Source organism: Pinus tabuliformis, chromosome 5_2, assembly GCF_031772625.1.
Source record: "Pinus tabuliformis cultivar Carrire ecotype Pingquan chromosome 5_2, CPIR1, whole genome shotgun sequence".
NCBI lineage: Eukaryota > Viridiplantae > Streptophyta > Pinopsida > Pinales > Pinaceae > Pinus > Pinus tabuliformis.
The window spans coordinates 689,419,666-689,446,689 of NC_142306.1; the positions used below are offsets into that span (position 1 = coordinate 689,419,666).

At 38.1% G+C, this 27,024-nt stretch overlaps 1 protein-coding gene across 2 annotated transcripts in view; it reads right to left on the reverse strand.

The window, feature by feature from the left end:
• LOC149160981 (long chain acyl-CoA synthetase 4-like) overlaps positions 1-27,024 on the reverse strand; it is an 89,762-nt gene that overhangs the window by 17,173 nt on the left and 45,565 nt on the right. For both annotated transcript variants that reach the window (XM_089436863.1, XM_089436862.1), the window contains exons 4-10: positions 20,584-20,640; positions 20,331-20,379; positions 4,551-4,627; positions 1,744-1,783; positions 1,543-1,637; positions 295-462; positions 1-111 (exon numbers count right to left, since the gene is read on the reverse strand). In XM_089436863.1, coding sequence (XP_089292989.1) covers positions 1-111; positions 295-462; positions 1,543-1,637; positions 1,744-1,783; positions 4,551-4,627; positions 20,331-20,379; positions 20,584-20,640 — 597 coding nt within the window. The remainder of the gene's footprint in view (positions 112-294; positions 463-1,542; positions 1,638-1,743; positions 1,784-4,550; positions 4,628-20,330; positions 20,380-20,583; positions 20,641-27,024) is intronic.

Below are 27,024 nucleotides of genomic sequence, written 5' to 3' on the forward strand. Positions count from 1 at the left end.
CCCGCGCCAGAAGCCTATTGAAGCACTTTTTGATATGAAAAATTCCTCTATCACCCGATCAAATATATGTGCTAGAGGAAGAAACGAGAGATAAACATCCTTCTCTGTGAGCTGCAAGGTTTTGCAAAGAAGTTTTCCAGCGCATAAAAATCATGAGTTACAGCAAATGCCATGACTGCTAGAACCAACTGATAAGTTCTCAAAATGTTTGATATATTAGGAATAAATGAAGCTTTGATCTATGAAGTTATTATATCAACTACAAAAATTAACCATATAATTGAAAGAATTTACCTCTTCATTCTGACATTTAAGAAAATAACCAATTCCGGTCACCATAGAAACAATGTTTTCATTTGTGATCAATACACCTTTAGGTTCACCAGTTGTGCCACTAGTGTACATTATTGTGCAGATATCGCTTTTTTTGGGTAATAATAGTTCAAACCTCCTTTCCTCACCCTGCAGAAGATATAAGAAAAATGGCCTTTATAATTTACTTTGCAGTTGCAGCAAACTACTATGTAAAGATCGTTGAGCTTATATATTTTTCCACCAACCCATAAGAAAGACACACAAATTTAGAGCAAATCAAACAATACATGATCAAAAGCAGAAATTCACAAACTATTGATTTCTCAAGGAATTCAGACCTATTTGGTTCCAATAACCTTTTTACTTTCAAAAAGGTTTTGATTGACTCTACTCTATAATTCCAATGTCTAAAAGATCAGAAGATAGTAATAATTTTTTTGTACATGTTCCGACTGGTGGCACGGGCTGTCAGAAAACTTAGTTTATGGCAGACACATATCTGGCAAGGAAAATTGTCAAAATTATAATTAAAAAGGTTGTATCAAGCACAAAATAAAGAGAGTTGAACTAATAAGTGAAAACAGAATGTCATAAGATTTCCATTCAAGAAGAAAGGTCTTCACTGTTGTCTGGAAGACATCCAAACTTTTTTTCTGATGAACAATATAAAGTTGCAATAGCCACTTTCATTTTGCCAGTGGGATACAGATAAAGCATAGCATTTCCTTCTACTACCATCTTGTATCACATTTCCCATGAGCTTGAACTTGAGATTCAAGGGTGAGGAAATTTTAAAGAGATTTCATGAAACAGAAAGAAAGAAGATGATAGCAAAGTCACTTTGCAGGCACTGGGCTTAGAAGTTAGATCTATCTTAATCCTGGATCTAGCAAGCACCAAAAGGGGTCAAATCCCTCAAGGTGGAACATTTTGAGAGTGCAAACACCTGAGGTTTTCACCTTAAGGGATCTCATCTAAGCTATAGTTTATTTTTCAGGCCAGCTTGAAAGAAAAAAAAATTATTGTTTTGACTTTTTAATTACTATTTTATTAATCCTACCTGGACTGTAGAACGTGCCTCTTGGTGCAACAAAGAATAAACCAAGAATTTAATAAACAACACAGGTTAAAGTAGAATACCAATCCAATAAATCATATACAGGCATGCAAATTATGAAGCTACAAGTAATCATCAAATGAATAATTTTAAATGCACATGGGATATACCAGCAACAAAAAATCATTCCAAGTATAGACTTTGAGTCCTAGCCGTTCAATTTCTTCTCTCTGGGAATCTGTGATTTTGCCAAAGCTCACAATTGCTGCACTCAAAAGTTTGATATCAGACTTACTTTAAAAATAAATATCCACAAACTGAACAGTTTTAAAAATGGTCAGATAAGAAGGATGAAATGGTAGGATACTCACTCTTCAGATGGTCTGAACATGCCGGCAAGCATTTCAAAATCTACAAAAGATAAGATAATTTTATTAATTCTGAGCAGATAGAAACCCAAATAATATCTCAGAAAATAAAAGCTATTCTAAAATAAATAATCCCAGCACTAGAACAAAATTGCCGCATTTAATAATGGATGTTACTTTAATGGAATGAAATGGGATTAACAAATACGAAATGTCAGTTTTGATACAACAGTCAAATAAATAAGTTTTTGAGTGTTAAGTTAGTGTTAATTGAATGTAACCAATATGTAATGATTTAATGTTAAGTGCTTAACCCACCAAAATTGTACTGAGTAATATGAATTGAATAACAAAGTCTGATATCAGTGAGAGAGGTATGTGTGATATAAGTTTCCCCCATCACCCTAATAAGCTATTGATCTGGAAACAGCCCAGAAATGATTCTGGGTTGTTCCAAATGGGAAAATCGCTCAAAAATGATTCTGGGTTGTTCCAAATAGGAAAATGGCTCAAAATCTTTCCCTGCATTCCTGAGCTATTTCAATACCCAAAACATTTCCAGGTAATGAAACTTAGAAGAAGGGGAAAGAGTTTCATGCAACTTGGTTGCACAACAATTAATCTAAAACTTATGACATACTAACTAGTAACAACCTACCAATTGAGCATTTATTCATGTATAGTCATGTTATTAAACCAGTCTAAAAGTTGTGATATATTGATAACTTGATATGTCCAAGCTATATCTATAATGGGTTGAAGTTAATTTAAATAGTAAATTGAAGTATGATCTGTGTCTAAATGTTTATCCATTTGAAGATTTATCAGTAATTACTAATTACTATAATCAAAGTACTAACAAAGTTATATGACCAATTATTCATTTTGAAATACAAGCTCTTTATCTCTAACGTCTATATGGCAAAGAAATTGTCAAATGTTATTACTGAAGTCCATTTAATGGGAGCCTTTTAAGCTCTGTTACACGGGAACCACTCCCAAGAGTTGGGAAACCCGTTCCAAAGGTTCCCGCGCTCCCGGAAGCTTTGGAACTGTATGGGAACGTTCCCTTTTCAGCGGGAGCTGCAATGGGAGCTTGGGAAAGTTCCGGGAGCTTTGAAGACTATTTTTTTTGGAGTTCCGGAGTTCCCTGGGGTTGAGGAATACAAATTATGTATAGAAATATGCCGAACTACCCACAAAACATGAGCCTAAGTTGAAACCTTCACAGGAAGAAAGGGCAAAGACATCCTTAACACTGATATCCTTAATTGAGAAACTGGAGAAATCTCTTGATGGGTTAAGGAAGCGTGTGGCACCTCGATGTAAGGGCGATATCTGGGATGTCATGCTGATGAGTATTTCTTTTGTTGTTTATGTATATATATCGCAGAAGATTGTGTGTGCATATTGTATGCGGCAGTCAATGCTTAAACATTAGAGTTGCTTTACTTTTTCTCTTAAGAATAACTAGAGAAACATATGTAAAACTGTTCCTCTATATTTTTAAGCTAGATTGTTTCAAAGACTCGTCATGTGTCATAATGAACTTGACATTTTAATCTTTTATATATATAAAAGGGAGAGACTCACGGAGAGAGACACCCAAAGAATATATTTATATATAAGAGAGATTATATATTTAAATTGATTTAATATTTGAATATTTTGATTCAATATTAATTTTGATTATTATATAAATATATAATTAAAAAAATATTTTTTATTTTTTTATTTTATAATTTTTTATTATATAATATTACCGCTCCCGATTAGTCATTTCCTGTAAATTTTTGGGAAACCTCCAGCCATTCCCGACACCAGTACCCAAGTTCCCAACATTCCCACGTTCCAGAAACTCATGCAACATAGCTTTTAAGGCTAAAGCTCTTTCATTGGAACTTCAACATGGAGGAGGTAGTGCATCTTCAAAGAAAAAAATCATCAGCAAGTAAGCAAACCGTTCACATAGTTACTTGTTAATCATACACATTTAGATTATATTTGGTTTCTACTTCTACCATATTAGGAGTGCTAGCCAAGCAATTATCTTACGTCACTACCTCATGCTTGTCAATACAACTGCTTTGTTTAACACCTAGAAGTTACAATGAAAATACGTGTTTACTGATGAGGTCAGAACAATTAAAATTTTTTGTCATTCTTGACAAGAAGAGTTATGTATGCAATTTTCTGCCAAAGCTATCCTCTGATTAAGAATGTCGAAGAGTTTGATGCATTAGCTTACTCTGATTCTATTGCAGCTTTAGTGGTTCTAGGAAAGATTATATAAGACTCAATTGTATACACCCTTCCACTTTTATTTTCATCTTTCTTATAATATTCTCTTGTTAATATAAGAGGTATTTCCCACAAATTTAAATTTAAAAAAAAAAGATCACTCTTCTTACAATTTAATTTTTAAAAGCAAAATCAGCCATGTGATAGTAATTACATTCTAATTTTAAGAAGAGAGAATGAAGACAGACGATAGTAGATGTCAAGTACAAATATAATAATAAGTGTAAAAAAAATTCCATTGCAAGGAAATAACGAACTAGAATTAATGGACCTATATGTGCACTTATTTCATGCTACAGAAATACTAGCCTCCCCCCAGTTCTTCCTGGATTGTATGATAGGGCAAAATTGGAATATATAACTTTTTGACACTGTATGCTACACCTTGTATCTCAAACTTTTGTGGAAAGCATACAAGGGTCTTCAAAAAATTGATAACCTGTTGCTAAGGCTAGCAGCACCTAGTAATTATAGAATCAATCATTTATTATACATGCAATGCAACATACCGCAGGAATCTTTGCCTCTTGGACAAAGGCAATTGAGACCTCTGCATGACGAATGATGAACTCAACAGCATCCGAACCTACAACAAATTGAAAGAAATACTTATCTAGATAGTTCTTTTTATCCAACAATTGAAAATGAATTCAAGTAAAGCACAAAACATCTGTTCATATAGGTCCTTACATAGAAAAAACACTGAAGATAGTTAGAACACCAAGAAAACTAAAAAGATTGCCTCAGAGTCAGAAGTGCGATGACATGTATGCAACACAAAACCTTTTACTTTCATGTTGTAATTGCAAATGACTTGGAATAGTAGTGTAAAATAAAAAGCAAGGCATGATAATAAACAAATATACCATGTACATAGAATTCCATACCAAATACTATCAATACAGAGATAAACGGAATAAATCTTTTACCAATGCCACCCATGTGATAATCGAAAGGAATGAGATAACCCAATTAGAAAAACTTCATGGTGTGTTTTTTCTTCATCTGTTGCTACTTTGAAATTTAATATGGTATCAACAGCATTGTGAGCCTACAAGGCAAGCATAGCCCTACGTAAGGGAAAATACTAAATAGTCCTCCTTGGTCATTAAGCCATAGCACGGATACATACTGCATGTTAGGTTGCAAGGAGAATTGGAGGAACTATCAAAAAGTGGGAGCTTTAGAACCAGGATCAGACCAGTCACCATCCACAACCAAACCACGATCTCATTTCACACTGAAGCCTGTTGCTATAGATTTACTCATTGGAAAGTGTACATAGATTGATGAAGACAAGAGGAAGAGATGGCAACAACTGTTAACGGTGCTATGCTGCCTAGCATGATGGTAAACTATTGTTTGCAAACTGAAAATCATAAACATTCATATGCTGAGAATGGCATAAGGCAATTCAGCCATGGGCAACTCACCACACTCAAAAATATTAGAGATTGACTTATTGGTGTAGGGGGAAGTTGTGCTACTACAATGGAATCCCACCATCACACTTGTTCAGCTTAAGCATGGGCACTATAGTTCCGTCACCCTCGTTCAGCTTAATTGGGGGTACTATAGTTCTGTCACCCCCCTCATTCAGCTTAATCGGGGGAACAAAATAATTATTGTAATATGTACATATGGTCATGGTTCATGTATCATTATTACTTGTATATATGGCTAAGGAAATATTCTTTATTCTTTTTTTGTATCAATAGGTATAGTTAAGGCCAACATATCCAAATTCGATATGTATGCTCAATAACCTTCTTGGTGTTGAGAAATCAATGCTAGTAGGATTAGGGTTAGATGTCTCTTTCTTGATATTTACTTGTGAAATATGTTGGCTTCTTTTACTTATTTGTTATATTATCTTTCATCAAGCAATTACCAAATTATGTGTGCATGAAGATCACCAAAACACAATACACAAGATGCAGGCACTCTACCAAGGCAAAACCCCTATCTAGGGGGAAAACCCAGTCAAAAATCTATTTCTTCAATAGTTTTCCTTGAGACTCTTCTACCTAGACAAAGACCTCCTCCACACCAAGCCAACCTCTCCTTCTTCGATCCAAACTTCAACCTAGCAGCAACAACACTTCAACCCTAGAACTTCGACTTGGCATCTTCCAGCATCAGCAGCAACTTCGACCTAGACTAGGAGACTTCGATCTCCTAAACCAACGCAAAGGAGAGGGAGAGAGAGAGGCACCAAAATTTCAATTTTCTTCTTCTCCTTCACCTAGACCCGACACACACTCCTTTTTGGACCCTTCCTTCAACTTCACACTTCTTCCCAGCTTCCAGCTTCTAGCTTCCAAAGATCGAACTATGCTTGAGAGAGTGAGATGCTCAAATGAAGTCAAATTGCCTTGTATATATAGCCTTCCAATGAGGTCGAAGTGCCTTCCTTGAGGCTGGCTTGATCTTATTGAAGCCGACTTGGTGTGGAGGTTACATAATTTATTTTTGACTCAAAAATAATTCTTTTTACATCATTTGAAAGCCCAAGAAGGGTCTCATAAAATATACAATGACTCTATTGACTCTTTATTAATCCTAGGAGTCCTCAATGGGGACTTTGAATAATAAAATGATGACCCAAACATGAAACCCATGCTTTAACAAGTCATTGTAACAATAATAATAAAATTATTTTTACAAATACATTTTATGAAGTCCGAACCTAGTTACATTTTTCAACACTCCCTCTTAACTAGGGAGGTATTCATACCAGTGTTGCGGGGGAGCGCCCCCCCCCCCCGCTCCCGCTCCCGATCCGCGCTCCGGGCGGGAGCGACTCAGGAGCGGGTCGGGAGCGCGCTCCCGAAAAGGGAGCGATTTCGGGAGCGCGCTCCCTAAAAAAAAATTCGCTCCCTGCGTTTTCGGGAGCGTTTTGCCTTTTTTGCATTTTTTTTTTTGTAGTAATGTTCGAAATGCAATTTTTTTTGAAAGAAACAAATAGTTTTTGAGTGGGGCAACTTAATGATCAAGTCTAGGCCCTAGTATTGATATGCTATTCATGGTAATGTTAAATTCTTAAAGTAAAAGTGACATTTTCTTTAATTTTCATTTTCATCCTTTTACTTAAATTTTTAACATTACCATGAAATGACTCAGGATGTTTGAGAGTGGTTTCGTCCTCATTGGATTTCATATGGAGAAAGTAGAATTTTAGATTTCATTCAAAATCAAGCAGACTTATCAGTTTTTCAGGATTTCAGGATTGGGGGATTGCAATGTTTCCATTGAATTTTGTCATGTATTAGGGTATGGAACTCATATTTAATCAAGAGTACCAATCCCTCTATGTACCTTGATGTTAGTGACATTGGTTGTCGAACTCCTCTATCATGACCCTTCTCAAAATGTACGCATCACTCAAACAAAATCTTGACTTGACATGCTATGCTTTTTCTATCATATGTTAATGCTTAGAGGGTGATATTAATGACAAAGATCCCTATACAGATACAAAGGTAATGACAAAGATACCTCTGGATATTAATGCTTGGAGGGTGATATTAATGACAAAGATCCTGATTTTGCAACAAGACTAAAAAATTAGACATTTCTCGTGGTGGCAAGAGGCCCAAGCATAAGAAATAGATAATAGATTTACTTCTCTTTTCTAGTTTCTAGTAGCTTTTATAACTATTGACTCTTTCATATTTATTATGATATTTTTTTAAACAATATATGACAATTTAAGTTTGAAGTTGGCAATTATAAATTTATAACTCATTAGTAATGAATTATGAATATGATGCTTCATGAAAGTTGAAAGTTGTTTCATTTCATTTCATTTTATAACATTTCATTTCATGTTAGATATTATTTGTTGTAATGGTTACACTTAGCTTACAAGTACAACTTTGGTGATCAATGATGATAAATGATATATATTGAATTTTAAAAGCTTGAAACTTTAAGATTGATGAATCATGAGACTCAATATGTTGTATGTTACTATGTTACTAACTTGCCGACGTGGTTGATGAAGATTATAACTTCTAGATGATTGTTGTTATATGGTTCAATCTATGTTTTTTTATGTTTTTTATGTCTATTTCATCATTCTACATGTTTTTGTTGACATATATGTATCAAAAATTAAAAAATATAAAAAATATATATATTTTTAAAAAATCGCTCCCCGATTCGCTCCCAAACCGGGAGCTTCTGAAAATGGTCGCTCCCGCTCCCGCTTCCGCTCCCGCTCCCCCTCCCGCTCCCAAGTAACATTGATTCATACAAAAGATCTCAAACTATATGAACTATGTATTGTTCAGGCACAACAATGCCATGGACTGGATTCCTAACCAAGGAACTCTATCCAGATTCCAAGGTCTCTCAACCGTTTAGGCACCGCAATGCCAAGGACTAAATTCCTAACCAAGGCAATCTATCCAAGTGGGACTAAGATGGACTAAAGTTTTCGGCCTCTCTAGGTACCATCAACCTAGGGATCTAGGTGTGTATTTGACGTTAGAGCTCCATGACCAACGCCACCCTCCCTACTTCGAGAACTAGAAATCAACGCATAGTGTCAGCCAAATGTCCTCCTAAGCAATGTGTCTCACACACACGGCCTCAACAAATCTCTTCCAAACTTTTATCATCATCGACCAAAGCAACAATATCAACTAAACCAAGCATTATTCTAAGATACTCAAACTTCTTATTAGGAAGAGACTTTGTTAGTGTATCAGCTACATGACCGTCTGTCAGGACATACTGTAGCTTCGCGATCCCATCCTGCACCAAGTTCCTAATATAGTGGAACTTATTGTTGATATGCTTCGTCCTAGCATGAAACACGGGATCTCCAGACATCTTGATACAACTTTGATTATCACAATTAATCACAGTAGGATCTAGAGGCTTCTCGAACAAATCTGTCAGAAGCTTCCTCAACCATACAGCCTCCTTTCCTACTTCACATGCAGCCACGTACTCTACTTCAGCACTACTCAAAGCAACAAGATCTTGCTTTCTACTCATCCATGAGATCATGGCAAATCCCAAACTAAAGCATCCTCCAGTAGTGCTTCTTCCATCAGTCTCACTGCCACCCCAATCTGAATCTGTGAAGCCAATCAATTTGACTTCCTTGCTATTGTACTTTAGGCAGTGATGTATCGTACCACGAAGATATCTCAATATATGCTTGGCAGCTATCCAGTGATCATGACGAGGCTCCAACTGAAACTGACTGAGGATGTTCACAGCAAAACATATATCTGACCTAGTATTTACCAGATACATTAGAGAACCTACCAACTGATGATAGGAGGTAGGATCCACGAGACTTGAGTTGGAGCTTCTCAACTTCTTGAGATTAATGATCTTAGGAGTAGTCATGGGCTTGGAATCCATCATCCCAAATTTCTGCAGCAACTTGACGATGTATTTTCCTTGCCCAAAATATATCTCCCTAGGATTTTGCCATACTTCCAAACCTAGGTAATAGTGCATCAGTCCTAAATCCTTCATCTCAAATTTAGCTGCCACTATCTTCTTACATTCTTGTATTCTTCTCTCCACACCCGTGATGAATAGATCATCCACATACAATAGAATAATGACTGGGTCATTATCCAAAACCTTGATGTAGAGATTAGGATTAAGGGAACTCTTTACGAACCCAATTCACAGAAGGTATGCATCCATTCTTGCGTACCATGCCCTAGGAGCTTGCTTCAAACTATACAGGGCCTTCTTGAGTCTACAGACATGAGTGTCCCTGCTATTTTCTTCAAAGCCTTCGGGTTGTTGATTTTTGCAGCTTGGGAGGTCCTCCAAGCATTGTGGATCAAGGGTTTGGAGGAAGGAGCTCCACAAGTGGCCTTGTGGGCTTGAAACCCAAGCCTAGGATTTTTCACCCATCGTGATTTGGGCCAAAACCATGACCACATTTCGACATGTGATGGATGAGGATGATAGCTCTTGTCGAGACAAATCCAATGCAATGAGGATCACCCGATTCCGAGTTGTAGAAATGGAGTCATGAATTTCTGAATTTAATATATGTGGTTTTGGATTAATTTGGGAGAAAAGACCAAGTTGACTTGTTTCCAAATTAAATTTGTTGACACCACATGTAGCCCTCATGTTTGTGTATAAATATGAGGTGAGTGAGGATCATTTGTACACATCCAAAAGTGTGTTTATCTCTTGAGAAAATACATCTGAGTAGCAACAGTGGCACATCTGAATAGCAGCAGCGTCCGAGTAGCAGCAACGATCGAGTAGCGGCAGCAGTCGAGTAGTGGCAACGGTCGAGTAGCTGCAACGGTCGAGTAGCGCAACGGTCGAGTAGTAGCAACGGCTAAGTAACAGCAATTGAGCGTCAGTCGAGTAGCAACAATGGCCAAGTAGCAGCAACGGCGAGTAACAACAGTTGAGCAACAACCGAGTAGCAGCAGCTTAGAGACGATCAAGTAGCAGCAGCAGCCTAGTAACAACCGCTAAGCGACAACTGAGTAGCAACAGCGGCCAAGTAACAGCAGCTAAGCGATGGCCGAGTGGTGGCACCAGCTAAGCGACAGCAGCTGAGTGACGGCCGAGTAGCAGCAATTGAGCAACAGCCATGCAAAGGAAGCCATCAGCCCTTAAGGACTTGCATAGGTATGTGTTTTGATAGAGTTGATTGCTAGTTGGATGGCTATCCAAGGGTTGGAAAACTGATGGAGTTTCTTGGCAACCAACAAGAGGGTTTCCTAGGTGTGAGGATGCCCTAGCCAAAAGTAGATGCCACAGCGAGGATTGTTCACTCGTGGACTATTGGAGGGCAGCGTGAGAGTGGACCAAGTGTGGATAGTGATTGGGCATTTATGGTCTGCTAGAGGACAATGTGATAGTGTCCAAGTTGGAGCCCGGTGTGCAACACTTTGATGGACAAAAGTAGTTGCTAGAGTGGCAATTGTTGAGCTCAAAGCTCTGATCAACCAAGAGCAGTTTGTGGAGCCCTAGACTTGTGTGTGGAGAAGGACATCTACAACAGAAGATAGGTAGTCCTTCTAGCTCATGTTCATTGTGGGAGATGGACATCTTGTTGTGATAGTTGGCAGCCCTTTATACCCTATGTTGGTCTTCATCAGAGCAGCGCAGGAAGACCATAGTGGGTTGAAGTCCCTGAGTAGCTAAGGAGCAACAATGGGTAGATCGCGAGTTGTTCACAAGTGGAGTTGTAAACAACTCGACAGGAGTCTCGATGTGTTGATGCGTTGAGGGACGAATGATCAACTAGTGAGCAGATTGGATCGCCGAGATTCAGTGGCTAGATGGACTTGGAGCATTGATAGAGGCAGAAGCTACAAATCGGGAGCCGAAGGACCGGGCAGGTAGAGGGTACGACTAAGAGGAGCTGAGAGAACGCGCTACATAAGCCACATGGTCAAAGTATCTTGTTGTGGGCAGATTGGTTGTCGATGCACTAACACTAAGCCCCAATTTGTATCTTGTACTAGTGAATGTATGAGGGCCACTATCCCTAGTACAGGAACCCTAGACTGTTGTATTATATGTTGCTTAATATAACGAAGTTGGGCTGAAAATTGTAAAAAGTTGTCCATATTTTGTGCATGTGTGATTTACTGTTGTTTATATTCCACTGTGCAAAGTAGTTCTGTTGAGATTCTTGGTTTGGTAGCGTCAAAGATTTTAAGATTCTATCTTAGACCCAAGATCGTGGAAATTCAACATGGAATCGAAGCGTGTCTGAGCTACTTTGAGGGACAATAAATTAGAAAGTGCACAGCGAATCAACTCAGAGGGAGTTGTGGATGTCTAGATCATGGAGCAGAGGGTTCAACTGAAGACATGGAGATGTGGTCTTGACTGGATTGGCAGCGAGATTGGCTAGGAGTTCTGGTGGATTGGTGGTGAGCCTAGTGAACAACAATTTATTGTAGGGCAGATTGTTGATCATGGACTTTCGTTGATTTTTCATGGATGGTTGGGACAGCTCGAGGGTTTCTTTGGCATGGATGAGATCAGGTTGATCAAGATGGCTTCATGTGATGCACTAGAGATTGGCAAGCTAGAGTCTTCATCGAATCGTGATGTTGCATATCCAAGATTGGTGTAATTTGCACGAGTGGTATTTGATCCAGGAGGATGAGTGCTTGCAGGACTAAGTCTATGGAGATCGTGTAGGCTCAAAGAGAGTCTAGCCTCAGAGGGATCAACCCTATGGAGGTTTGGGATCTTCAGGTTCAGATGTGATGAGGCAGAGGCACTATTGAGATTGTCGAGTTCATTCTGTAGGGTATGTTGCAGTGATGGACGCCAGATGGGCTAGTGTCGCCAGAGATAATGATGGCTACTTCCTAGTCTTGGAAGTACCTCCCTCGCTAAGAGCAAGTGTTGATATTTGTAGCTTGGGAGGTACTCCAAGCCTTGTGGATCGAGGGTTTGGAGGAAGGAGCTTCACAAGTGGCCTTGTGGGCTTGAAACCCAAGCCTAGGGTTTTGCACCCATCATTTCAACATGTGATGGATGAGGATAATAGCTCTCGTCGAGATGTATTTGACGCAACAAAAATCACCCGATTCTGAGTTGTATAAATGGAGTTATGAATTTCTAAAGTTAATATATGTGATTATGGATTAATTTGGGAGAAAAGAGCAGGTCGACTTGTTTCCAAATTAGATTTGTTGACACCACATGTAGCCCTCATGTTTGTGTATAAATATGACATGAGTGAGGATCATTTGTAGACATCCAAAAGTGCATTTATCTCTTGAGAAAATACATCCTAGTAGCAGCGGCCGAGTAACAGCAATTGAGCGTCAACCAAGTAGCAGCAATGGTCGAGTAGCAACAGATGTACGACCAAGTAGCAATAGCTTAGCAACAACCAAGTAGCAACAGCAGTCGAGTAACAGCAGCTAAGCAACAGTGGAGTAGCAGCAACGGCCGACTAACAGCAGTTAAGCGACGGCCAAGTAGCAGCTGTTAAGCAACAACCATGCAAAGGAAGCCATCAGCCCTTAAGGACTTGCATAGGTATGTGTTTTGATAGAGTTGATTGCTAGTTGGATGGCTATCCAAGGGTTGGACAGCTAATGAAGTTTCTTGGCAGCCAAGAGGAGGGTTTTCTAGGTGTGAGGATGCCCTAGCCAAAGGTAGATGCTACAGCGAGGATTGGTCACTCGTGGACTGTTGGAGGGCAGTGTGAAAGTGGACCAAGTGTGGATAGTGATTGGGCATTTAAGGTCTATTGGAGGACATCGTGATAGTGTCTAAGTTGGAGCCCGGTGTGCAACACTTTGATGTACAAAAGTAGTTGATAGAGTGGAAGTTGTTGAACTTAGGGGTCTAATCAACCAGGAGGAGTTTGTGGAGCCCTAGACTTGTGTGTGGAGAATGGCATCTACAACACAAGATGGGTAGTCCTCCTAGCCCGTGTTCATTATGGGAGATGGGCATCTTGCAGTGATAGGTGCCAGCAATCTGTGCCCTGTGTTGGTCTTCATCAGAGAAGTGAAGGAAGACCATAGTAAGTTGAAGTCCCTGAGTAGCTAAGGAGCAATAGTGGATAGATCGAGGGTTGTTCACAAGTGGAGTTGTGAACAATTCGACAGGAGTCTCAATGTGTTAATGCATTGATGGACAAACGATCAACTAGTGAGCAGATTGGATAGTCGAGATTCAGTGGCTAGATGGACTTGGAGCGTTGATAGAGGTAGAAGCTACAGATTGAGAGCCGAAGGACCAGGCAAGTACAGGGTACGACCAAGAGGCGCTGAGAGAGCGCACTACATTAGCCAGATGGTCAGAGTATCTTGTTGATGGCATATTGGTCGTCGATGTACTAACACCAAGCCCCAGTTTGTATCTTGTACTAGTGAATGTATGAGAGCCATTATCCCTGGGGTACAAGAGCCCTAGACTATTGTATTATATGTTGATTAATATAATGAAGTTGGGTTTAAAATTGTAAAAAGTTGTCCATATTCTGTGCATGTGTGATTTATTTTTGTTTATATTCCGCTGTGCAAAGTAGTTCTGTTGAGATTCTGGAAATTCAACACGGGTTGCTCAATATATAACCGTATCGATGGTCCCATTCAAAAACGTTGTCTTCACATCCATTGGATGGATGTTCCATCCCATTGTAGCAGCCAATGAAACCAAAGATCTAACGGTAGTATACCTTGCAGTGGATGCAAAGGTTTTTTGATAATTTATGTCGATCTTTTGAGAGAAACCCCTTGCAACAACTCTGGCCTTGTATTTTTCTATGCTTCCATCAACAACATGTTTGATCTTGTAGATCCATTTCGAGGTGACAACTGATTTGTCACTAGGTCTAGGAACAATTTCCCAAACCCCATTCTTCATGATGGATTGATATTCTTCCTGCATAGCTTTCTTCCATACTTCTTGATGAGCAACTTCTTCAAATGTAGATGGTTCTACTTCAATTAGTCTTGTCATATATGCAGCATATCCAAAATATCTCTTCAGCCTTTTGCTTTCCCTGAAGGTTCCTTTCGCAACTCCATGCCCTTCAGCATCTTCAAGAGTGGCTTTTAACCAATTTGGCCTCTTCCTTGTGCTCGATATGACCACAGCTTGAATAGGCTCACTTAGTCCTTCTTCTTCCTCTTGAGTTGTAGAAGGGTTGTCGAGTTGTACTTCTTCTTCTTCAAATATGGGTAAATCTTTGTCATCAGAATCAATAGGTATATCCTTCGATTTTTAGTAGGCTTGATTCTCATCAAATATAACATCCCTACTTACTTCAATGTGTCTCCCTTCCTTGATGTAGATTCCATATGCCTTTGAGGAGAGACTATAGCCAATGAAGATCCCTTTAATGCTTGTAGAATCCAACTTCTTTTGCTTGTCCTTTGGAACATGGATATATGCAGGACTCCCAAAGATTCGGAGATGGTCCACACTTGGCTTCTTTCCTGTGAATGCTTCCTCGGGTGTCATATTATCAAGAATTCTATGAGGACTTCTATTTTGAAAATATACGGCATTCATTACTGCTCCTCCCCATTGAAACTTTGGCAAATCTTGATCAAGTAGCATTGTTCATACACCTTCAATTGTCCTATTCTTTCTTTTGGCCACTCCATTTTGTTTGGGATAGTAGGGAACAATAAGATCCATCTTATTTCCTACTTCTTTACAATATGCAATTAATTCTTTAGAAGTGTATTCCCCAACATTGTCGTATCTCAAAGTTTTTATCTTTCTCTCAGTTAGGGTTTCCACTTCATCAAAACTCCTTGAATTTCTCAAATACTTCATCCTTTTCCTTGAGAAGATAGAGCCATGCATTTCTCGAGTGATCATCAATAAATGTTACATAGTAAAGATGACCTCCAAGTGATTTGTCGGACATGGGCCCACACAAATCGGAATGTATGAGGTCTAATATTTCTTTCAACCTTGTTTCACTATTTGAAAATGGTTTTCTTGTATGTTTTCCCAAAGAACATCCCTTGCAAACTCCTTTGAACTAGGGCTTGTGGAGGTGGTGTAATGACTATACAAACCTCCTTCACGAACTCGAATGACCCTAGCTTTATCAATACTAGAATTTTTTCCCCAGACCAAGACTTTTCCATCAACAAAAGCAACTCTATTCCCTTTATCTTCTAAGCAAGAAATTGAAAGCAAATTCTTTTTCAATCCTGGAACTTATAGTATGTTGTTGAGATGTAGTTTTGCTCCATTCTCTAGCTTCAAAGATGTAGATCCCAGGCCTCTAACAACATAGCTTTTGTTGTCTCCCAATTCCACTGCATGAGAGGATGGTTCCTTTGATAGAGTTTGCAGTTGCTTACTTTCCCCTGTCATATGCCTTGATGCTCCATTGTCAATGATCCATGCATTATCATCATTGAGCTAAGAACCCTTAACTTATGACCTTGTTGAATAAGTAGTAGACAATCTTCTTGATCCATCTTCCTGTAGAAGTGAATCCCATTCTTATCATAGAGGGAGAAATCATTTCCTTTAAGCCAATGAGGTGATCTTCAATCTTCTTCGACCTTAGCTCTGATACCATGTTGAGAAATCAATGCTAGTAGGATTAGGGTTAGATTTCTCTTTCTTGATATTTACTTATGAATTATGTTGCCTTCTTTTACTTATTTGTTATATTATCTTTCATCAAGCAATTACGAAATTATGTGTGCATGAAGATCTCAAAAACACAAGACACAAGATGTAAGCACACTGCGAGGGCAAATCCATGGTAAAACCAAGTCAAAAATCTCTTTCTTCAATAGTTTTCCTTGAGACTCTTCTACGTAGACAAAGACCTCCTCCACACCAAGCCAACCTCTCCTTTTATCCAACCTTCGACCTAGCAGGAACAGCACTTCGACCCTAGAACTTAGCAGCTTCGACCTAGACTAGGAGACTTTGATCTCCTAAACCAACCCACATGAGAGAGAGAGAGAGGCACCAAAATTTCGGTTTTCTTCTTCTCCTTCACCTAGACCAAACTCGCACTCCTTTTTAGACCCTTCCTTCAACTTCACACTTCTTCCCAGCTTCCAGCTTCTAGCTTCCAAAGATTGAACTATGCTCGAGAGAGTGAGATGCTCAAATGAAGTCGAACTGTCTTGTATATATAGCCTTCCAATGATGTCGAATTGCCTTCCTTGAGGCAGACTTGGTGTCGAGGTTACATAATTTATTTTTGACTCAAAAATAATTATTTTTACATCGTTCGAAAGCCCAAGAAGGGTCTCAGAATATATAATGACTCTATTGACTCTTTATTAATCATAGGAGTCCTCAATGGGGACTTTGACTAATAAAATGATGACCCAAGCATGAAACTCGTGCTTTAACAACTCATTGTAACAATAATAAAATAATTATGTTTACAAATACATTTTATGATGACCGAACCTAGTTACATTTTTCAACACTTGGGGTGTGTCAACTTCTTTTGTGGACCAATAACCACCTCTTGAAGGGACACATCACTTTCGTTGTTTATAAATACACAAATCAAGCTCTTTTCCTTTATCTCATCTTATGATCTTTAATGATTGCCCCCAAGGGCACCTAATTATGGCATTCTCTCTTGTGATTAGCATCTTTCCCTTGGGCACATTTGTGTATTTTTGTTTTTAAACATTTGTGCTTGCATTTTGCACTATTCAGCACACTATACCTCTCTCTTTTAGCATACTTATGTGGAAACTATTTCAAAATTTAGGTGAGATATGATTCCATCAATTCTTTTGTTGACCCTTATAAACCTAAACATTTAGGAGAGACAAGTCTTCTCGGTGTTCTCTCTTCTCTTCTCTCGCCTCGTCGCATACTTTGGTACCTTTCTTAAACCCATAATTGTATGATGAAGACTCGTTGCTCAAAGCAGTGAGAAAACAAAGGTCCACATATGGATAGGAAGGTGGATAATGGAGTGAAGAAAGCCTTTGAGATGTTGTTTCTAGCTTCTTTGCAAGCCAATGTGGGGGAAGAATTTGTATGTTTTGCTTCTAGAATTTTTTTGACATATCATCTTTGGATGAGGAGGACCATGAACACAATTAAATATAGGACTAGTCATGGGGTAAATGGTGTATATTTGCAAAACTCTGTCGCTCATATTCTCACAAGTGACAAGCTCTTCATCAACAAAAAGGAACTAGGGTACTTATGATTTCATTAATTTTGCGAAATGCAACAAGTTGAGACCACAAGACGCAGAGGATCTTGTCCATGTGTGTTCGAACATAAATCTGTCTCATAAGGGTGAAGAATATAAAACTAAGCCTCAAAGACTAGGATGTGGATCTAGAATCCTTAAATTTTGAACTCTCTTGTTGCTCTTAATATTGATTGTGCAGTAGATAGTGTTAAAAATCTGAAAGTTCTATGTAGAAATTTAAAAATTCTTTGCAAAAACTTGAAAGTTCTATGCAAAAAACTGAATGTACTTTGCAGAAAATTGAATGGAACTGAATGTACTTTACAGAAAGATTAATATACTTTGCAGAAAATTGAATGTTCTATGTTGTTACAATTACTTAGAATGCAGATTTCTTCTTCAAAACTTTTCAAATCAGCAATTGTAGATAGAACATAAACTTAAGGATCATATGAAGACAGTCAAGCACAAATATAAGACACTGAGAGTTAGGTCTAATGACCTGGGAAAAACCCACAAGAGGAAAACCCAAATGATTCTTCTATTAGATTTCTTCATTTGCTCAATAGAGTACAGAGAGAGAGAGAGAGATGAGAATAAATAAAGTCACCAATGTCTGATCAACTTGCAGCTGAAGTGTTGTTGCTCTTTGCTTGAAAATCTCTTTCTCTTGAACAGATCTTGTCCTTCACACTTGCTCCAGCTCTTCTCTTGCTCTTACTCTTCACTTTCTCTCACACTTCTCTTGCACACATTCAACACTAGTTCAACTTCTTCACAATGAACATGTTACTCTCAACTCTCACTTGCTCTTGCTTAAGGAGACGAGAAAAGAAAGGAGTTACAAAATGAATTCACTCCTTGAGCCAATAATAGGAGAATCGAATTCCATGAGGGAGAAGTTACTTGAGGAGAAGTGTAACTCATCCCAAGAATAGAGAGAAGTACACTTGTCTTGAGGAGTTACAATTCGAATTAGGGAGAGAGAGAGTTACTTATACATGAGAGAATATTTGGTGAGAGTTACAAATTGAATTGAATGAGGGAGTTACAAGTGCAATTAATGAGGAGTTACACGTTTGCCATACATTGAATTAGTGAGAGCGAGTTACAGTCTCTCAAGTGTGGAATTACTATTTTATTCCAAGAGAGGTTCAATTTTCGAGTGAGAGATTCTCAATTTAAATTACTTATTCCATGAAAGAATTCGTTTTTATTAATACATTAAAGGTGAGTGACTTTAAATTATTTTATAAATAATAGTATCATAAAAATAATAATACTAGTATGGATAAAAATATTAATTCTTGACTTGTATAATCGTGATTGATTGATTTGATTTTAAAATGGATTTCATATGTCGAAATCATCCTTGATCATTTAGGCATGACTTTCTATTTTTGGAAAGTCACTTCCAAATTGAAATGTGACTTACTATTTTTGGAAAGTCATATTAGATTTATCATAAATGAAATTTTATTATAGGTGGTTCAAACAAAAATGAAAGATATGATTTCTTCTAGGAGAAATACATACCTGAGCTACGAAATTTTAACATATAGAAGTGGAAGTCCCTCTTCTTCCAATCGACAATCTAATGTTAAATAACCATCTTGTTTTAATTTTGTTGATGATGATAAAAAAAAAGATGGATATGTATTAGGCTTTAGCTCATGTTATATTTTGACACATATAGACTCATATATAAAGGTTGCATTCAGATGTAGAGCCTCATCTATAAAGGGTGATTTTGCATGTATAGCCTCATCTATAAAAGTTGCTTTTGGATCTTTCAAACTGTAATCATCTATGGGAGTTAATATGTACATCAATTTCCTTCTAAAATGTTTTTTTGTGTATCATTCTTAGGTATTTAAGCCCATTTCAGGACACGAGAAAGGTGCACATAAGGGGTATAGACTTCAATATACATGGCATTGGCAAGGTACAAGTAATCTCACTCTCAGATAAGTGCTTGAGGGTGGGACAGGTGCACTAGTCTATGTCGACGAGTTTACTAGTGATGCAATCCATGAATGTGGCAAAGCAGCCCTGGGGTTTCCCCACAAGGTTTTCCTTGGAAAAAAAATATCAATTTCCAAGTTTCATGCAACTTAACTTTCATTTATTGTTAGATATATCTTCTGTATTTTGGTAGCATTTTAGCTCTAGGAATGCACTGTTTAGCAGACACCAATTGTGATATCTAGTTCCCATTGACATAACTATCATACATAGCCCTTAGATTAACATTCTAATTCACAATCCACTAAGTGGTTCAATAACAGTCTGGTGGGAATCAGCAGGGGCAAATTATCAGTGCTAACATGATAGTAACCAATTCTCAGTATTACCCAGTTGAAACTAATGACGTATCTCATGGTAACCTGTTTGTACTAATTCCTCTGCCAACACTAACTGTGTTCTCTAATACATCTATTGCCTCGTGGCAGCAAACCAAATGTTGCAAACCAATTTTATCAACAGTGATTGATGCCCAATAGGAGCATGAACCAAACTAACATTATACTGATGCCTAGCAATATTTAATAAAAACAGGAATAACAGTTTGCAACACAACCGAAGGAAAGTGATAAAAATTACTGTGGAATTGACATCATCAATATTCTTGAAGAAATGTACATACCAAGGGTATCGTACAAAGGAACACAATAAATTCCATGCCCATTACAAGCCTGTAAAAGAATTCAAAAAAGTGATGTCAGTAAGGATCAAACATATTGCAACTGATTACCACATGGATCAGATGCAGAACTATTTCTCAATCACAATCCATTATGTGCAGTTATATTATGATTTAAGCTTGCATTCATCAATGATTTTCAAAATGTAACCATAACTAAATATTCCTATACTAATGGAATATTCCTATACAATACCTCCATGCTCATAATCCATTCAGGGCAATTTGCTCCATAAATACCACAACGACCTCCCTGAAAATAGAAGATTAAAGAAACACAAGTGAGATAACTCACCTTTTGCCTATAAACTAAAGCGAAATAAAGCATAGAAAACTAAAGATGACAAAGTAACAATGTTGAGAAACACTAGGCAATTTACCAATGATTTCTGAAGGACAGTCTAAAAAAGTCGTAGGGAGAATCAATGGTCACAGGGATCCCCTACCTGAACAATTTAACAGGAAAAAGATACAAAGTACAACTAAAAGTAGTTTTGATGGCAATGTGAGAACCCAAGTATGAAGCAAAAAAGGAGACCAGACAGAAGTCTCAATACAGAGAAAAAAAAATGAATACTAAAGTGTCATGCCTCAAAATTGGCTTATACAACAAAGCAGAAGTCATGAAAGCAATTGTTCTCAACATATCCTAGCTATTGTAGGATAAAGAATCCTATGAATATTTAAAACTAACTGTGCATACAATTGGGGGTGTATATACTGTTACCCCTCCTTCATTTCTTGGCAGCAGCATTGTAAGCCAAAGCAATGTAAATCTTGTTGAGAAAAATGGTACCAAGGAAGTGTTTCTTAGGCACTTTTCCTTTTGGCCTAGCGAGACACTTTAATCACCTTTTGTCTAAACGACATTATGAGATTATTAATGTCAAGGACGGCTAAAGTATTTTTTATGTGTAGTTGTAACATGTACTTTAATTTATTAAAGTCACTTGTGCCTTGAAGTGACTTTATGGGTAAAGTACTAAAGTCACTTTATAGTATTAAATTGACTTATGTTTTATAAGTTACTGGATATGAAAAGTGACCAAAGTACTTAAAACATTATAAGAACTAGGAAGTCTTTTTAAAAAAAAAGAAGGGGACCACATGTATGAGGGGTCAAGTGCATGATTGATCCTAGATTCCTAGCCATTGATCTAATGGCTTGAGATTAAATCTCAGCCATTAGATCTTAGGGATAGGGTTTCCATCTTTTCCTAAAAGACAAAAAGGAAAAAGGAGGGTTTATTCTTATTATTATGATTTCTTCTCAAAGGAAAGAGTAGAACGAGTGCTAGTAGCAAGGAAGCTCGATTTGGAAGGAGCCCAAAGGAGAGTAGTTTGAGAATTCTTGCAGAGAGAGGCTAGCAGCCCAAAAGGAAAGATGAGAATGGCTGAGAGAGCAGAGAAAGGAGCTCGAGTCAGTCAGGAGTGAAGGAGAACGAAAACTTAGTGGAGAAAACAATCTACAGCAAAGGACATTGGCACAAATTTCCAGAAATTCGTATCAGCTGATAGATGGAGTTTGCTGTGGTAAGAAGCCCTTATTTCTTGCTGTAATTTCGCTGTGTGTGAGATTTTTTGCAGGCCGAGTTCTGGTCTTAACCACTGAAGAAAAGCACACCAAAATTTTGTAAAAATTTCACCTGTAGAACAAACCGATATATGCAATGTCCTAAAGCATAATATTTGTTCTACTTCTACAAAACATTAAACGGAAGCATAATCGAATTCATGAGCAACATCAAGTAGAAACATGCATAACTGATCAAGAGAAATAATCACACATAACACAAGATATATCCAGGGGAAAGCACCAGCATAAAACCCCAACCATGTATTATCAATCAAGTGTAGATCCTCAACAACATACAAAAAGAATCAGCTCAATAGCTATCCTACTCTCTCTATAATCAGAAGATGAAAATCATGGACTACTTAGGCCTCAATATATAGGCCACAAGTCCTCCCTATAATAAATCCTTCTCCATGCAAGGGATACATACTAGAAATATCCAAGCATCTGATAGTACATTGTCCCACATCTGATCTCAAGTGGATCTCTGACAGAGCTGACATGCAACAATTATCCATGAGTGAATTCTCAATTATCTAAAATAATAGTTGTCACATGCATCCAAGCATTAACAAACTATATTTTATTATTTTAACAACTTGCTAAAATTATCTCACTGGACTTTACTAGTTAGAACTAAGTCAATTGATTCTCTCATTATAGAACTCATACTTATTCCCTCAATCAGTGGAGGAAATTAAGAATAAATTCCTCAATCAGTGGGACAACTCATGTGCATGCTCACAAAGACTTCAAATTCAAATTTCCTTAATTAATTAACTCAACTGAATTAATTAATTAATATTTCACACTGCTGTTAAGACCAAAATTAATTTTACTTCCTATAGATAGACTAGGGACTGCTGTAAATAGGAAGGGACCCAGAAATGCTATTTTTAGAACTTTCTATTTTTAGCAGTTTCACCTCTCACCCAATGTGGCCAATGACCTCACTGGCCAAACTGCTATTTTTAGACATGCTATTTTTAGCAGGTCTATTTTTAGCACATTCTAAATTTAGCATTTCTTGTTGCACACTTTTCAACAAATTTTTGGGGAGCAGATCCAGAAACTGGCTGAAATTTTCAGGGAGCACAGAAGTTCATTGAGGGCTGAGTTAGAGACAAACTTCAGATCGAGTTTTATCTCTGCTCAGGATAAAAGTTGACTGTATTGTTTGGGTGAGTAGACCCAACAATTCTCCATTCTACAGTGAAAAGAAAGGGTATGTCAACACTGAAGGAGGTTCTGGCCAGAGATCAAGGTACAGACTTCGAGGAGGACTTCATCCATTCTCAAGCTCAGAATTCAAGGCATTAACTTAGAGACGAGCCCAGAAGTTGAGAGCTGTATCAGTCAGTGTAAAGGACTTTGTGGAGGCTCCTTCTCATATTCTTCAGTGCCTACAGCAAACAAGTCAAGGGAGATAAGTTTATCTCTTTCTTTGTTGTAAAATTTTCTTTAAGAAGCAGAAATAAAGTCTCCCTTCAGAAGACTGGTTTTCCCCAAGAGGCAGTGGGGTTTTTCCAGGGTCAAGTTTGACCAAAAATTAATTGTGTCATTCTGTTCATTTTGCAGTGGTGTGTGCTAGCTAATAATTTTTATATCAGCTGAGAGTTATGTTGTATAGGTAGCCTAAATGTTCCAAGTCAAATCCATTTTAATATATACATATCAGTCATATGTAATGATGGGTTTTGGGCATTAAACTTTGCAAGAATTTGAAACTGGGTGGGCTACAACAGTACCTAAATTTTCTACAAGTCTAAAGCCCTGTGGGATAAGGATTATCTGAGAGTGTGTCCCAGATCCCCAATGATGGATGGTCATGGTCGATCCTCTCAGCTTCATCTTCATGGTGCTTGGTTTTATGGCAGTATTGACATCGCCCTTGTTGGCAGGCAGGTGCAGGTATTATGGAGGTGGACCTATTAGGACTCATAATTTATTGGAACACTCACCTATTTGTTCACACATGTGGTTGTCTTATTGAATTTGTAGGCATTCCTTGGTCTTGGTGTCTTCATCTTCTCACTATTCTTCAACATGGCAGTTTCATATTTTGCAATAGTTTGTGGATTCCAAGGCAATTTGCAGATCCCAATGCACAAGTTCCCAGGTGGTATTTGGTTCAAAGGCTCAGTCAGAGGGGGTCATCATGTTGATGAGAGTAGCTCGAGCCAGTACTTCTACACAAGCAGAAGTGTCTAGGCATGTGGAAGTCGCATAATTGACCTTTAACCGTAGCAATTACCTTAAATATTAAGTAATTGACTAAGAAAAATGAGTTAATCTGATGAAATCCAAAGGTTATTTGCATTAATGAACTAGATGAATCTCAACCATTGATCTCAAGTGATGTTGATATCTAATCTCAATTGTTAATCACTTTGGAAATTAGGGTTATGGATTTAGTCAATAACTCAAACTTATAAAGGGAAGGTTAGGCTAAAGGAAAAGACACATATTGAGTACAACGACATAGTGAGAGTGAGATCATAGTGATTGGGTCGGACAACTTCCATTCAAGTGTGCAGGGTTCGAGCAAGAGTGCAAGGGGTGGGAAGGGAGATAGATCTAGATCAACCAGCAAGATCGAAGGACAAATCTGCAGAGGTGTTTGATCAACTAGATCATTTCCAAATCTCGTTGTATTTGTATTTTCCTCAATGGGCTATTTTCCCAAGAAGGGAGCCCTTGTAAGCTCTAAAGTTATTTGAATGAAGAATTGATTTGAAGGGCAGAAATCTTATGTGTGTGTGTGTGGTTGAGATTGGTATGATTTAATTTGTTTTCATTGTTTGTGTTAAAATCCCAGATTGTAAAGTTCCAGTTGTTGATTGTGTGGCCACCCGCCAACCATCACAGCACAATCTGCAAAATAGCGGCCACCGCGGGGAACATAAAGTGGCCAACAAGAGCAACATGGAGCAGAGAAAAAGCCAAAGTCAAGCCGCAAGGAGCTGCCAAGGCCAGCCAATACACTCGCAGGTGTGAAACGCAGCAATGGGCAGCAAAAAAGAAAAAGGAGATGCTAGGTTGTCAGACGCATAGGGTAGAGGGCAACTAAGTGGAGAGAGACAAAGGAGTCTGTCAGAGCTACAGCAAGTACGTTGCTTGTATAGTCATACAGCTAACACATGTGATGCAAGGACGTGCAGCAATTGGCAGAATCGGTAGGTAGGGTAACGGGTACTATTAGCAAATTTTGCTAACAACATTGGCGGACGTCACACTTCAAAAGGAGAAAGGGAGACTGTACCACTAAAAAATAATTAATTAAGCGTGTTTCAAAGGACAGAGACAGATCCATAAAGATATCTTAGCGGATCTATAAACCAACATTTGTTCTTGTGGGTGCTAGAAGAACTTAGCACAAGGCGAAAGATTCTCGAATCTAGAGATGGCATCAACTATTTTGAGATTTAAGGATCAGTTGGAAGGAGCATCTAACTTCCTGCCCTAGAAGGCAAGGAACATGACCTTTGGAAGTTTGTGGAAAAGGTTGTTCCTAAACCAATATATCCAATAGATAAGGCAACTCATCTAAAGGAGGACATCAGAGCCCAAACGATTAACACAGATGTCGTAAAGGATCATTTGATCCCGAACTTTGTAGAAAAGAAGATAGGCAGGGAGATGTTCAAAGCTCTAATGCACCTATTCCAAACTGACAACATGAATAGGGAGATGATCCTAAGAAACAAGCTCAAATACATTCAAATGTCAAGGCCTAATAATGTTATTAGTTACTTCATGAGGATCACCCAGACATGAGATCAACTTGCAGCCATTGGGGAGAAAGTGGAGGATGTAGAGCTCATAAATGTGTCACTAAATGGTTTTCCCAAGTCATGGGAACCATTTGTCAAGGGGATCTACACTCGGGAACACCTGCCCAATTGGGAGAGCCTTTGGAATGACTACATCCAGGAAGAGACTTAGGAGGAGTCTAAAGCCAGCAAGTAGGAATATGGATAAGAGAACCTGGCCCTAGTCGAAATCGCCAAGAAGGGCAAAGGGAAGGGTTTCAAGGGTAGCAGTGAAGGGACAACCTCTCAACCAAGGAATAAAGGCTTGAGCAAGCACAAGTGCTTCATCTGCCACAAGAGTGGGCATCATGCATCACAGTGTCTGAAGAAAAAGGAGAAGGGGAAGTCACAGCTTGATGAGTATGCAGTGAAGTTCAAGAAGGACTTCTCATTTGTCTCATGTCTATCTACTAGCACCATCACAAGGAGTGCTTGGTACTTAAATAGTGGTGCATCACATCATATGACAGAGGCACAGAAGCTATTTAGCAGTTTGACAAAGAGTGACTCAAATTTATCTATGGAGCTTGTCAATGATGTCAGGTATGCAATAAATGGCATTGGAAGAATTAAGTTCCAACTAGAGTCAAGGGAGACATTGAAATCCAATGATGTGTTATATGTATAGTTACCTCCCCAGATATACCAGGTTAGGACTTGCAGTGAGCCACCAAGGTTGAACAAGACAATTGTTCAAATTTCAAGTTCAAAATCCTTACAGGACAATTTTGCCCCTTTCTTCTAATTTTCTTCTCTATGCAACTTTTGTACCCCATATGGGGGAAATTGTAGTAAATAATGTTAGCATGATAAACTTTTGTAAAAGACTTGGCTCTCTACGACCTAGTTATTAGTGAAGTTGCTTGAGAGTGTTTTTCTTACTCGGTTAATTATTTTTTGCTTTTTGGCAATTAATAATTTCCTAAGTTTTTCAACTCCTACCTCCAAAGCTAGAGTATGTCCTAATGGCTAAGTCTTATTGATGTTATCTAAGTCTAGAGTCAATGTATATTACCATGCTACTCATTATTTTGAGTCTTACGGAATTGCATTAGGTTATTCTAGTTTTTCTCTTCCATGTAAAATTTATGTAACAATAAAAAATGGTACTAAGAGGTGTCATATAACTTGGAGGTACTCATTTTCTAACTCAGAGTACCCAGTTTACCTTAACACCCCCTTCTTGAGAAAAAATATTAATTTTTCCTCATGAACATCAATTATTCACTCAAAAAGGTGAATAAATTAG